This window comes from Saccostrea cucullata, unplaced genomic scaffold, assembly GCF_032062105.1.
Source record: "Saccostrea cucullata isolate Sc308-1 unplaced genomic scaffold, CSIRO_AGI_Scuc_v1 ctg1018, whole genome shotgun sequence".
In the NCBI taxonomy this organism is placed as follows: domain Eukaryota; kingdom Metazoa; phylum Mollusca; class Bivalvia; order Ostreida; family Ostreidae; genus Saccostrea; species Saccostrea cuccullata.
In genome coordinates this window covers 133,734-148,008 of record NW_026925575.1, presented here as the reverse complement: position 1 = coordinate 148,008, position 14,275 = coordinate 133,734, and the positions used below count along the sequence as shown (strand labels likewise).

At 34.5% G+C, this 14,275-nt stretch overlaps 1 protein-coding gene across 1 annotated transcript in view; it reads right to left on the bottom strand.

Annotated features, from left to right (window-relative positions):
* Nucleotides 1-13,037, bottom strand: part of LOC134269273 (uncharacterized) — a 35,641-nt gene extending 22,604 nt beyond the window's left edge. The window contains exons 1-10 of the mRNA XM_062751474.1: nucleotides 12,968-13,037; nucleotides 6,776-7,374; nucleotides 6,437-6,496; nucleotides 5,773-6,054; nucleotides 4,806-5,075; nucleotides 4,430-4,696; nucleotides 3,544-3,816; nucleotides 2,720-3,208; nucleotides 948-1,187; nucleotides 209-862 (exon numbers count right to left, since the gene is read on the bottom strand). Coding sequence (XP_062607458.1) covers nucleotides 209-862; nucleotides 948-1,187; nucleotides 2,720-3,208; nucleotides 3,544-3,816; nucleotides 4,430-4,696; nucleotides 4,806-5,075; nucleotides 5,773-6,054; nucleotides 6,437-6,496; nucleotides 6,776-7,361 — 3,121 coding nt within the window. The 5' untranslated portion in view covers nucleotides 7,362-7,374; nucleotides 12,968-13,037. The remainder of the gene's footprint in view (nucleotides 1-208; nucleotides 863-947; nucleotides 1,188-2,719; nucleotides 3,209-3,543; nucleotides 3,817-4,429; nucleotides 4,697-4,805; nucleotides 5,076-5,772; nucleotides 6,055-6,436; nucleotides 6,497-6,775; nucleotides 7,375-12,967) is intronic.
* Between the last annotated feature and the right edge of the window lie 1,238 nt (nucleotides 13,038-14,275).

Genomic DNA, 14,275 nt, shown 5'->3' with positions numbered 1-14,275 from the left:
TATGCAAATTATCCAACGTTTCCAACTTATATCCCACGTTTCTAACTATCATTGATGCCCCATAAACTAGACAATGGTCCCGTCGATCAATTTCTCTGTAACCTTGTGCATGCAGAGAAATTCACTTTTATTTTGCCAGCAAGACATCATTTTATTTTTATTTTTCTAGACAATGTTTAAGACATGCTTATTAATACTATAACATTACCTCCATAAGTCCATTTTGAGAATGATGCAGTTCCTGTTTTCCGAACTTTCTTTATATCTTTTTCCACAACTTCTTTAAAAGATTTCTGTATGTCTTGCACATATATATACATGTCTGATGGTCCAAAATATACACTATGACAAGCATAATATGAAAATTGTCCTGCAAAATCAAAGAAACTGATCACTTCAGAAACTTCATCTAAATTAAAACAACTGGAAAGTGTCTTTAGTGTGTTGTCGGTTGTATTTCTTTCATTACTGTTGGGACATTCTTCCATTGCTTTATTTTCAATCTTGATACCATGATCACTTTCACAGCTCGGGAACCTTTCATTTGTTTCATTTATAATCATTTTCTTTGCAATTCTTTCTGATCCTTTTTTCTTAATTTTGTCTTCTTCTTCTACTTTTTCTTCTTTATCTTCTTCTACATCTTCTATGACTTTTTCGTTTTGAGGAGACTCCTTTACATCTCTTTTGATGTGTTTCGTGAAGTGTTGATCTTTATCCAAGTTTTTCTTTTCTTCCTTCTGGTCTTTGTTTAATACTTTTGGTTTTACATCAATATTTTTGTCCCCCATTTGTTGATTCCCTAGTTTCTCCTGTATGCCTAGTTTTGATACTAAGCCTGGATACTGTTTATCTTCAAGAACTTATAACGAAAATCCATTTTTATAATGCAGTGTCATTATATACTCTCATAAACATGTAGTAAACATTATCATATTAAAAATTACCTTGTAAGTCATTGTTCTGGACAGCAAATAGATTTGTACGAACATCTATTCCTCTTGTAGGTTCTGTCACTGGTTTTTTCTCACCCATCAATCGATGTAATAATGTTGTCTTTCCAACTCCTTCGCATCCAACCAGCATACATCGTGCATGAAAAATTGTATGTTCCCTTTGTTCAAGATCACGAAGATACTGCTGCACTCCTCCAAATCCTAACTGAAGTACTCCCCTTGGCAGATCAACTTAAAACGATAAAATAATAAAAAGACACTTTAAAAACTTTGCCCCTAAAAAGAAAATCAAAATACATACATTTGAAATATATTTAATCAAAAAGATATGAAAAAAGGATATTTTTAAAAGTATTCTAGAGTAAATTAGTTCAGAAAGAAGTCATGATTATTTCAGTTATTTGAAACAATCTATCTACCTCTCAATTGTCACTTTCATTAGTTTTTGAAAGGTAAAACATGTAGTCACGTATGATTCAAGATAGAATTGAAAAATAAATGTAGTTGCATTTAACCGAATGTCTGTTTAGTGTTCTCAAAGACCCATCCACCCCCTCAAAAAAGAGATATGTTGAATTAATAAAGATTTAAATTACTTCAAAATGCAACATTGAAGTTTTTTGTCTTACTTTATAAAAACGAAAAGTATAAACACACTAGCATTTAACATAATGATAGATTGTACTTCCTGACAAAGTCATTGTAACACGCATAGACCGTGCAAAATGTTGACATAAAAAGATACTCTTGATACCCTTTTTTCATCAAATAGTTTGACAATAGCTTACAGTTGTAGAAGCAAGTATGATTTTTGCATCTGAGGATAGAGAGATTAAAGTCATAAGGTTGATCATAAGAATGTGTAGTTAAGTTATCTTTAAGGTCTTTTTTGGTAAATAATTTACCATTAAGGTCTTCTATAGTAGATTTTTAAAAGAAATTGATCGGTCAGACTGCATGATATCTGTGAAGGAAATATATCAGGTCAACATATGAAACAAGTTCTTTTGACCCCAGTTCAAGTTCACCGGGTTAAAAATAGACACCAGTTGTGAGCAAAATTTTTGTTAACATTTTTTTTTATTTGTTCATTTATTTTCAATAAAAAATATTTTTGAGAATGAGTACATGTAAAAGTGGGTAGCAGGTTGAATGTATTTCCAAAGCATATATGTGTTTCAAATTGGAATTTCCCGTTCTATATTTAGATCAATGAACGTGCAAATTTGCTAAAAAAAAATATCTACAGTTAAAAAAAAATCCAGATTAACGGTATTGTAAAACAAAAAATGCCATTAAATTCCAAGGTAGAAAGAGTTTTTGGACAATTTAAAATTTGTTTTCAAATATTTTTGTAAAAATCGCGGTTTTGAACCAGGGTTTAAATTTCAGAATTTTTCCGTCGATAATACTTTTGAACATTTTCCATAAAAGATGGGGACAGGAATACTAGATCATATTTTGTCATCTTATAATGTTGATTTCACATGAGGTCAGTTCAAATGGGCAATAAGAACAAGAGGAGCTAGCTGATAATGAACAAAAAAGACAAAGAAAAGGAAGAGGTTTAAAAATCACCCTACTTTTCAAAAGAGGGTGAACAATAAGCAGTTTCTGATGGCGATTATTGAAACACATCCTTGAATCAGAAGCTTCATAAGAGATATAAAGTTGGTGAGCACTGGTATTTACTTTGGACAATTAAATGCATTAAAATTCATATGATCCTTTGTTTCTCATAAAATCATTCAAATACGACTTACGCTTTCTTTCAAGAATTCCATGCACTGTAGTATCGGTTACTGAAGGATTCCCAAGAATGCTAAACTTAACTCGATCTACCAATGTCTCGAATTGACTTGGATCTAAGAAGCAGCAAATCTCATCCACTTTCACTTTATAAGAAGAGGATCTACAAAATCTATTTGCATTCTCTGCATCTGCATTATGTAAGAAAAAGTTTACAAAATGTTTTCTTTTTCCGAATGCCTGAAATGCACTCTCTACAGATGTCGGAGAAATAACGTCTTTCCAAAGTAAAAATTCACTCCATTGGCTTTGATGTTGCTCTATTGCGGTCCCAAGAGAATCTAGACATTCATCTGTCGGACTTCCAAAGGCACAGAATTGCCATGCCAATTTATACGTCTGCTTTCGAACAAGGGTCCTTTGGTACTTACTTTGAAATGTTTTTTGTAGAAGAAGGTAACAAAGAAGTGATTGTTCCTCAGCCGGCATCAAAAACGTTGAATCTGCTCACATTAAAAATATGATATATGTATAATCTATGTCTCTGCTTGGCACATATTTGTCAAAATAAATCACTTTCATTAATCCATCTATAATAACTGATGGTGTAATTGATTATTTTTATAATCAAGCATTTATTGATTTAAATATCTATTTAGTTTATTGAATAAATACTATTTACTTATCAATGTCCCTGTTTTCCAATTAATTTGAAATATGGAATAGAACAATTTTCGAAAAATGAAAGGATAGGGAACAATTTTAGTATCCATAGAATAATAGTCCGACATATCTAATCTTTATACCTCACAATTATCTATTAGATGAATAAATGTACCTATTTCACGATATTCTGTAGTGTTTCCAAAAGGACTCGTTACTGTAAGCTCGTATTTTCCTTTGTCTAGTGACTCAAGTTTTTTAATTGTAAAGGATGATTTTGAACCAATACTTGATTGGTACTTGTTACTCTCTAGATCTAATAAAACGCCATCCTTTCTCCACATGACCGATAGAAGTTCTTGACTAGATTCCCATTCGTTTATGAAAAACTCAATACGCAGGTCTTCGTTGATTCTTCGAAAGTCATTCATTTCTACTTGAGGTTTCTCTGGCAAAATAGATTTATTGTAGAATTTTATTAAGAGGATGACATATGAAGAAAATACCCCTTGGTATAAAAAAAATTAAGGCAACAATGTATTTTTCAGCTTAATCCTTTGAATGAAATTGTGTTAAAAAGAACTTTGAAAAATATTACCTTGTTTTAGAAGCAATGTAAAATCGTTATTTACATGTACCACCTTCCTTTTTTAATTCAGAAATGAATTTAATTTTTGAAGATTCATGAAGTTATGAACTACAACGCTTCACGCCGGCATATTTCATGAAACACGTTATTGCTTCATGATAAATATGCCGGTGTGAAGCGTTGTAGTTCATATACCTCATGAATCTTCAAAAATTAAATTCCTTTCTTATATTTACATTATTTTTCTGATGACTTGCCATAACTTTACTCCGTTCAACTGTCATTTTCAAAACAAAACAGTATGCACTATATTTTTTGACGTCAAGAGCGGTATTATGATGCAACAATGGAGATATTCATGCTTATTCGTGGTACATACCTAATGAAGTTCATGAGAAAAAGGACTGCATTTTTTTGTAAAGAATCATAAGGGAAATAAAATGGAAATGTAAATAATTAAGAATATACATACCGAGACTAATTTTAGAAATTACTCTCCCTAAGGGATGATTAAGTATACATTCGTATGTGCCTTGGGTATTGGCAGTAGGAAGACGTATTGTGGAGCTTGGACTTCCAAACGTATTAAACAAGATTGTGCTTTCATTCCCTATTGCACATTCATCTTTCTTCCACGATAAATTAGAAGACATCATCGGTGTATCTGCCAGCTGGATGCTACTTATCAAAATAATATTTTCAGCTTCTTCTTTCGCTTTCACTCTCATTGTTGGAGGCTCTAAAAAGATTATAAGATTGAATAGATAGTGAGAAAATATCCTATATTTAGACAAGGAAGACTTTTATTTTCAAAGATTTTACACTAGAATCTAACTAGGTTTTTTTACCTAGATAAAATATTTTTTCGTCTTTTCCAAATATATTCTTAGTGATGAGCGTCCATTTTCCCGCGTCATTTGTGTCTGCGTTTGGAATGACAAGTGACGGATCATGTAAACCACCTCCTAAATATCTGCCACCACAACTTAGTTGCATATCTTTCTTTAACCATCGTACTGACGTTATGTTTTTACACTGCTCTGGAATCTCAATAGAGTATTCAATGTGTACAGCAGTTTCTTTGACAGACACACCAAACCCCCTTATCATAGGAGACCCTGCAATATATTTACAACATGTTATTCTTTTTAAAAATGTTGAAATCGTTTAAAAATAGCAAAAATTAAATGAAGCATTGTCTGAATTTTAGAAGAGTGAGAATTTGAAAAAAAATGTCATATGTAATTAGTTTTTAGCTCACCTGAAATGAAGGGCCAAACCAAATTATTATTTAAGGAGAAATAATTGGCATGTTTTAAGAATCTTCTTCTCAAGAACCACTGTGCCAGGAAAGATGAAACTTACAGGAAAACATCCTCAGGTAGTGTAGATTCAAGTTTGTTCAATGGCCGATCAAAGTTTTACATAGACATATATTAGGAAATTCTTAAAGAATCATCTTCTCAAGAATAGCAAAGCCACGATTGGTCATGGGACCACTTTTGGATTTAAACTTTTCAATAATAAACCAATTTCTACTTTTCCTAACCACAATGCTCAGGTAAGCGATGTGGCCCATGGGCCTCTTGGTTTGAAACACAGGAGCAGAGAAGAAAAAAAATCAAAGAATTTAAGCATTTTTACTACAATAATATTTTTCACTACAATACTACAATATCAATTTAGCCCCGCCCTAAATTTGAAACCACGGATCCCTGGGCTATGAAAATCAAATTCTGGATGATGTATCCTCACTATATTACGTAACTATATGTTTAAAGTTAATTTTGATTAAAATTTAAAAAAAAAACTTACGAAGTTCCATTTTGTGTTCAGCATTTCCAAAGGTATTTGATAAAAAGCAATGATAGTGTCCTTGATCCTCTTCGGAAATGTTCATAATTATAAATGTTAATTCTTCTCCATTCTTTTGTTTTGTGTATCTTTCGGACATCAGTAATTCGTTTTCACCTTTTCTGAACGTAATTGACGTTATGTTTGACGGACAGATTCTGTATTTCATTTTTAAGTGTTCACCTTCAATCTCCAAGCCAGTGAAAGATATTTTTGGAACACATGGATTTGAGTCCATCGAAGCTATGAATAAAGTACGTTTATCGTTAACTAATTTACAATATTTATTGTAATGGATGGGTATTGATTAATCCTTACACCTACAAATTGAGATTAATTGTTATATGTACATGCAGAATGACCCATCTTTGATGGTCGATATACTTGTATAAATGTCAACAGAAAATCATAGCAAGAAGCTACTGTATTAAAAAAATTATTCTACAGAACAAAAAGTGACCATTTCAATTATATCAGAGTGTTTGAATCAAGTTTGATAATTCATTTTTTAAATTATGTCTCTATTCTTGTTATATCACTTCGAAGTAAAATTTTAAGCAAATGAAGACTGATTCTTTGAAAAGATGATGTTCTTTCAATTAAAGTGCAACTAAAATTTTCTTACCTGATTGCTTTCCATAAAGCATATCCTTAATTTCTTTTAGACTTTCTGCAATTTCTGCACCTAAAAAAAACATTTTTTTTTATTTAAGTATTATGATTTTTTTTTTCTGAAAACTTAATTGTACAGTATTTAACACATTCCAAAATCAAAACAGAAAATCTTTTTTCTGCTAATTAAATGCTAATTTTCACTATCTTTCTAATAAATATCATCTAAAATTCTGGGGTTTTTTTGTTTGATTTTGTCAATACCTTAGGGAAAAATGCTTAAAACAGAAAAAAAGATTTTCTGTTTTGATTTTGGAATGCGTTATTTATACTTCGCAACAATAATCATCACCTTGTATTGATTCTCTTTCTTTCAAAAGTTTTGAATACTGCTGTTCATAAATGGGTACCATTTCCAGATTTGGGTCTTTAGTGCACATGTCATCAACTTTCTTTACATAAATGTCGTTGTTATCAAGAAAACTGTCCAATTCTTTAATTGCTACTCTGACATTGGAACACCATTCTTCTAACTCGGTGCTGGATAATGAGAAATTTGAATGATGGCAAATATTGTTGCGTGCTAGGTGAATTCTCTCAATACTAGCAGAGACAGAATTATCGGCAGCATCGGGAGGTTTGTTCCATCCTTTCCTTGGCGGGGGTAGATCACAGATGTTCCGTAAAAGAATGTAAAGCAACGAGATGTCAAAATCCACATAATTGCCCTTATATTCACAATTTTTTGGAAAAATAAGGTTAGAGTTATCAACATTAAGAAGTGGTTGAATAATGTGTCTTTTCTCTTTTGAAATTGCTGCAAAACGTTTTGTTGGAATCTTTCTGCGTAAAACATCTCGAAGTTGGTCTGTACAGGGCCCCAAAAGAAGGCTAAATGCTAATGCGGCATTTGTTTTATCTTCGGAAACTAAACTCATCTTAATTATTTCTCTAAAAAAAAGATTTTAGATCAACAGAAAAATAATTTGAATAGGGAAAATATTGTAATATATGAGGATATATTAAAGAGTAGTTTAGATTGTGCAAAGCGCTCTCAAAATTTACATGTATATGCTAATTTAATAGTTAATCTTTTTTTACTACTCACAAGATGTTCTAACTGCAATCAAACATTTGTTTTACTTTTTAATGACTTTAATAGGGGACTTTTTTGTCTACCATAGCTCTAAAGCATTCGAAGAAGTTTATAGTCGATAGATTGTTTTGAGAAAGTACATAGAGGGTGGACCCAAAGGCCACAGATTTATAATGCATTAAGGTATATGAACCCTCCTGTGATGTCCCAGCTTTTGATAAATTGTTATAAATCTAAATTCATCCCCATTTTCTTTTCACTAATGGAATTTCAATTGGTGTAATGAACATAATTTTAAGTAAAATTATTATAAAAATTTTTTCTCGTTTTATCAATCTATTCTATCTTTAAAAACTGTTGTCAAGGGCAAAACCTGTAACTCTCTATGTATTCAGTCATTTTCGTTATTGTAAATATTATGTAAAATTCTTTACCTGATATTCACAATTCTAAAATCTTAAGAAGTATCAATTTCCTTCAAAACTTTTAGAATCAGAATTATGCATTTAAACCAGTTTTTATGTAGCTTTTATACCAATGTTCACTAAAAATGAATTTTTTTATGCTGTATCCCTATCTTACTTTTAAAAGCATCTTTCAAAAAAACATAATTAAAATACCATTTGATTTTGTGTAATAATTCATGAGTTTTTTGAAGCTCACATGACGATATCCCCAAAAGTGTAAATCGAAAACTCTCATTATCTTCAATGTTTTTTTTTTCCGCGCATCTGTCAGAGCATTATTTCTCCTTTGCTTGGAATTCGCCAGAGTGTTTATCTTTTAAACCTTGGCTATATTGGGCATGGGTAACCACGCCAAAAAAATAGTCAAAAGACGCGCGCATGCTCCAGTGAGAGGTACACAACAGTAAGTTGAACGGCTCAAAAACCAAATTGCGGAATTGTTTTCTTTTATTTTTCGTGTGAATGTAATGATTAAAAAAAGTCTACTGTGTAAATTGCGGTTTTTGTGGTAGTAAGGTGGCGATTTAAGAGATGACAGGACGAATAACACGGTCGTAAATGACTCTGTTTCGCGTTAACGTCACCGTCATGGTTGATTGAAAAGCATTCCAGGCCCTCTCTAACAATGGGTAACAAGTTTTATGGAGGAAAATTTACATTAAACTGCTTAGTTACCCGTTGCTTTCCTTTTCATTAATTAGACAGTTCGAAAACAAGACCCCTTGAAACTTCCGTAAACTGTACCAAGATTGCGAGAAATTCATATCGTCTTTATAAATATTTAAAAACGATGTGTTACCTCAGGTGCATTAAATGGTGCAAGACGATTTGTTAAGAAACACGTCGTCATCAAATTGCACGTGTTTGTGATTTTTAGCGTTTCCCCTACAGGACGTCATACATTTACGGTTAAGTAATTCTAATCACTGATTAGGTTGCATAGCAACTAAATTTCTCATCTGACAAATTTTCGTATTTCGATCATGCGGTCACATTCTGCTTTTCGATTATGCTACCCTGCGTTTCTTTTTACGTGGCATTACGTATTTATACCATTAGTCCATGAGCCAAGCCATGAATTTTTCGGTATCGGTACCATCTCGGGTGAATAATTTTATAGTTATTTTTTGAAGGACATACATCTCTACCTTCAGAAAATGTATGATAGCATTCAATTGCTTGTGGCTTTAATGGTGTATCAACCGTTTATATACACCAACCCAACTTGTTCGTTCTCTCAGCCGTGTCTTTGAAAGGAGAAGGTTGGTTTTTCAATATGCAATTTCTATCTTATTTTGAATGATGTTTTCTTGAAATTTTTTTGAATGCAGACCAAGCCTTTACCCTTTTCAATTATCATTCAATATTGGCTCTGTAATGAGCCGTCTAAATTATATAGGAATATAATTCTACCCTTGATCATAAAAGTGAAATATGCGATTTTGACATTTTTATCAGCTGAAAGAAATTACACACGTCAAAAACATATTGCACGGTCATTTACTTAAAGAATTTTTATCACGTATTAGCATTTTAAAATAACATTTCAGTAACAAATATATATAAAATGATTTCATAGTTAGTTTTTATCCCTATACTAAAATGAAAATTGAAGAAAAATTCCCTTGATTTACCCTGTGTGTATGTTCTTTACTTAAAAAGATAATGTGAATTTGTCAGGTCGCAAGTAGAGCCTTTACGTAAAATGTTTTATTTATTAAATCTCAAGCTAAACCATGGTGATAATGGACACTTGTATGTTCTTCTAAGTTCAACGTGCAATTTGTTACAGATTTTTGACATCAAAATTAAGCAACATATGTGCACGCGGTTATCTGTTTCAATATGTATGTGCTTTGTGGGCAGTGTGCAATGGCCTGACGCCCCTTCCCTCCACTAGTCCGGGTAGAAGGAACCCGTGCCCTCTTCAGGGAATCTTCTAGGAGAGCACTCTCTACACAAAGCTCTGAAGGGTCTCAAACCCCAGTTAATAGAGGGATTGCCTACCTATTACGAATGCACCGGCGGACTCTGCGGAGGAAACCGTCATGGTTCAATGGAGAAGACAGACACAGCAAGCACCGTGGGATGCTTGGAGCAAGACAAGGAACATATATCACGTCGAGGTAATCCACTGCATTTGTCTTCATTTCCAGACGTCCTGATATTTGTCTTGCCACTAGATCTAGATGGTTGCGGGCGAGAAAGTGAGGTTCGCGACGCGCAACCCTTCTTCACTTTAATCAAACTTATCACGCAAGTCATTGTTCATCTTCCATCCCTTCTATCATCCACCCCAAAGCCCTGTGGCGACAGGTTAGGAACGAAGATGACAGGTGCTGGTTCACTGGAATTCGCTAGTCGCGGACCTTCACACAGGCGGCACAGGCCATAGGATTGCTCTTCACCGACCGGAGCAGCGTTGGAGGTCGGCAGCCACCTGTGCGACTGAGCAACTCTCTTTAGGAACGCACTGCACCAACTATGGCAAAGAAGAACCGATTAGAAAAGGTATCCCAAACATTGCCTGCTCCACCTTTCCCTCGCCAGTTTACCGCGGCTGGTGGGGACTCTACAAATGCGATCGAAATAACAAAGAGAGCAGGAAGAAAACAACGATCATCCTACTGAACCTTGGATAATGGAATGTTTGAACGCTTTTCAGACCCCAGAGATGCACAGCACTGAATGCATGCAAACTCGCGAGATATGGCATTGACATCGCGGCTCTCAGTGAAACCAGGAAGGAGGTGACAAGGATAAACGATAAACTTGCATAGGATTTGCTATAAAGACGACGCTTGCTGGCAAGCTAGTCGGCGTACCAAAAGGAGTGAACGACCGCCTGATGACAATGAAACCCTCTCACTCGAGGATAGTTCGCCGCTATTTTCAGCGCATATGTTTCTACCCTCACTAACCTAGAGGAGGCTAAACAAGTTCTATGAGAACCTCAAAAATGTCACCAACACCGTCCCCAACGCCGACAAGCTCGTTATTCTTGGTAACTTTAATTCGAGACTTGGACGTTACATCACCACGGAGGAAAAGCGTGATTGGGAAACACGGAGTGGGCAAGTACAACAGTGACGGTCTTTTGCTTCTTCAGACCTGCGCTGAACATGGCCTTCTCATCACTAACCGTTTTCTGCCTTCCCATCTGTAACAAGACGTCATTGATGCACCCTCGCTCAAAGCACTAGCATCTCATTGACTACGTCATTGTCAGGAAGATAGACAGACAGAAAGTTCGTTTGTTCACCAAGGCTTTGTACGGCACGGAGTGCTGGACAGATCATGGTCTCATCGTCTTTAAACTTCAACTCTCATCTTCTGGATCAAACACAGGATACGTCCTCAGGGGATTGAGGCTTCAAATCGTCTCAACGTTGGCAAGCTCATGTTGCCTTCCACCTCAGTACTTTGCTGACGCCGTGGAAGAATGCCTGAAATCCACCCTGCTGGATGACCACGACGTGGAAGCAGCACACTCCGTAATACAGAGAAAATACAGCCTTCGAGTGTCTTGGGCCCTCCACAAAAAACACTGGATTGATGAAAACCATGCTGAGATCACGCACCTTCTAGAGAACAAACATCGCGCTTACTTGTACAAGGCTCTTATAGATGAGCCCACCTCCACAGCAAAAAGACGCTCTGATGAACGTTCGAAACCCAGTACAGCAATAGCTTCGGGATATTCGAGACTCCTGGCTGAATGCCAAGGTTGACGAGATCCATCGTTACGCAGAATATCATGACAAGAAGAACTTTTACTATGGACTGGGGGAAGTCTTCGGGCCAAGTCCATCAGGCTCATCCCCTCTCCTCAGTGATGACTGACTAACACTCGTCGCAGAGAAGGAAAAGATACTCTACAGGTAGGCGGAACAATTTAATGGCGTTCTGAACCGCCCTTTTACAATCAACGACGAAGCCATCAACCGACTGCCCAGGTTCCCATCAACCAGTCACTAGACACCGTTCCCAGGCTGGATGAGATCAAAAAAGCAATTAATTTGCTGTCAACTGGCAAAACACTCCAAAATACTCCATCCCAGCTGAGATTTACAAAGAAGGAGGCATGGCTCTAGTCGAAAAGGTCCTTCAACTGTGCGATGATTGGCCTGACCAGTCACCTCTGAGCACACTGTCCAGGTCAACCCCCTCCTTCACGAAGATGAGACAGCGGTCATCGTCGTCATCGACCGACGAATAACTAAACTAGTATATGCGTGTTGGTACTCATCTTTTTCGTTATACAAATTTATGAAGTACAAGTAATTGTTGGATAAAAGTGGTAAAATTATGCAATTTTTGTTAGAATAAGTCTAGTAACTCAGTTAATGTTCTTTTAATATGTTCATCATATGTCTGAGTAATTCTGGTAGAACTTTCTATCACGGTTGGCAACTGTGTGACAAATACTTTGCAGGTAGCAAATATATTTAGCTCAAAATACCTAATTTGAGTAAATAAAGGGCAATAAATGTGTCTCCAGCATTGAAGCCACAACAGATTTGATGCTATCATACATTTTCTCACTAGTTAGGGGTATACCTTACCAAATATCACTATAAAGTTTATTCACCCAAAATGGTACCGACCATCCCCAGTGGCTCATGGACTACATGATTCTTCCAGTTTTTCAGCTTCCGTTAGTGTTGTTAATGCTGCAAGTGTTATAAACAAAAACCATTATGTGCGAAATAAAACGATCACATATCTTAATTAACAACGTGTTAAAACACATTTCACTAAAAATAACAGATACTGTAGCTTTAACGGGGTCTTTCATGTGTTTTTTTGCATTCTCATTTTACTTCCAAGACCTCAGTTTAACCACTTCCCATTTATCCTAAATTTAAGCGTTCCTATTTAATCATTCGATTTCCTTTATTGTACTCTATCGGTATCTATATTTTTTAATTATTGCTCAACTTCCAATTCAATCATATCTACTTGAATAAATTTTGTTCACCCTCTCCATTGTTTTCAAACCGTGTTCCTACTAAAAGCGTTTTGAAGCTCGACTGTCTCTTTCCATCTAAAAATAAATACAGCGAATACTTGCGAAATACCGGTAAAGTTTTCAATAGCTTGTCGGATAGCTCAATGGGGTATTAATTTGGTCTAACAAGTATCACATTAGGTTTGAATCTAGGTCAAAACTATGTATGATTAAATTTTACAGGTAAATTTGAGTTGATTTAAATGTTGTATGAACCCACATGTACGTGTATGTGCCAAAGTGTTCTGCTGTTAATAAATGCAACACTTTTTATACTTGGATTTTTTTGCAGAATTAGAGAATGACAGCCCTCTTTTCCAATCTTTCTAAAGGTATTGTTTAACAAAGTCAGGAAGTTAGCTTCCCACTCCAAGTTTTCTGACTTTATGGATTATAAATAAACATCCATACAATTAGAATAATATTATAGATAAAAAAAATCAATAACACATATAACATGTATTGAATTATTTGTGATAAATATTTCTACACCCTAAAAAATCTTATATTTGAATTGATTAAGAACTTGTTTTACAAAAGAACTTACGAGTAAGACCGGGTACTTTACATTGATTTAATTCTTATTTAATTATTTCGTATTTTAAAGAAATGGAACCTAATGGAAATTTTATACAAGCAAAATCTTACACTTTGAGAATTTTTCAGCGTGAGAGTAAAGAGGTTTTATTTTTAAATCTTAATAAGTCTAGCAGGATAATAAAATCAACCATATTATCATGGATAATGAGATTTTTATGTACGACAAATAGTGTACTCAAAGTTTTGGAAATACAAATGTATTTAAATGCTGGATCGAGCAATTTTAAACAGTTTAATCTAAAGGAACTAGTGCTATTGTTTACTATCATTTTGCCCTGGAGAGAAATTTTACTCTTTGATATGAAATAACGTCATGGAAATAGGTTTTTATGGGTTTTTAATGCTGGAAGTGACAAGAGTTTGAAGCGATTAGAAAGGATGGTATGCAGAAGATTAATGCATTACTGAAGAGCTAGAGTACAGTTTTACGGAAAAAAATATTTGCAATTAAAGAAAAAAGGTTTTTACAGAGTAACACTTTTGCACCTACATGTGGCTTCATACAACATTGAAATCAACACATACCTACCTGTAAAATCTAATGATAGACCTAATTAAATACCCTTGAGCTATTCAGCTATCTATTGAAAAAATTTCCGGTATTTCATAATTTGCTGTAAAACAATATACAAGACAAGATTAGAAATGTAACCTCTTTTTCCGATTTGAAAAAGTAAG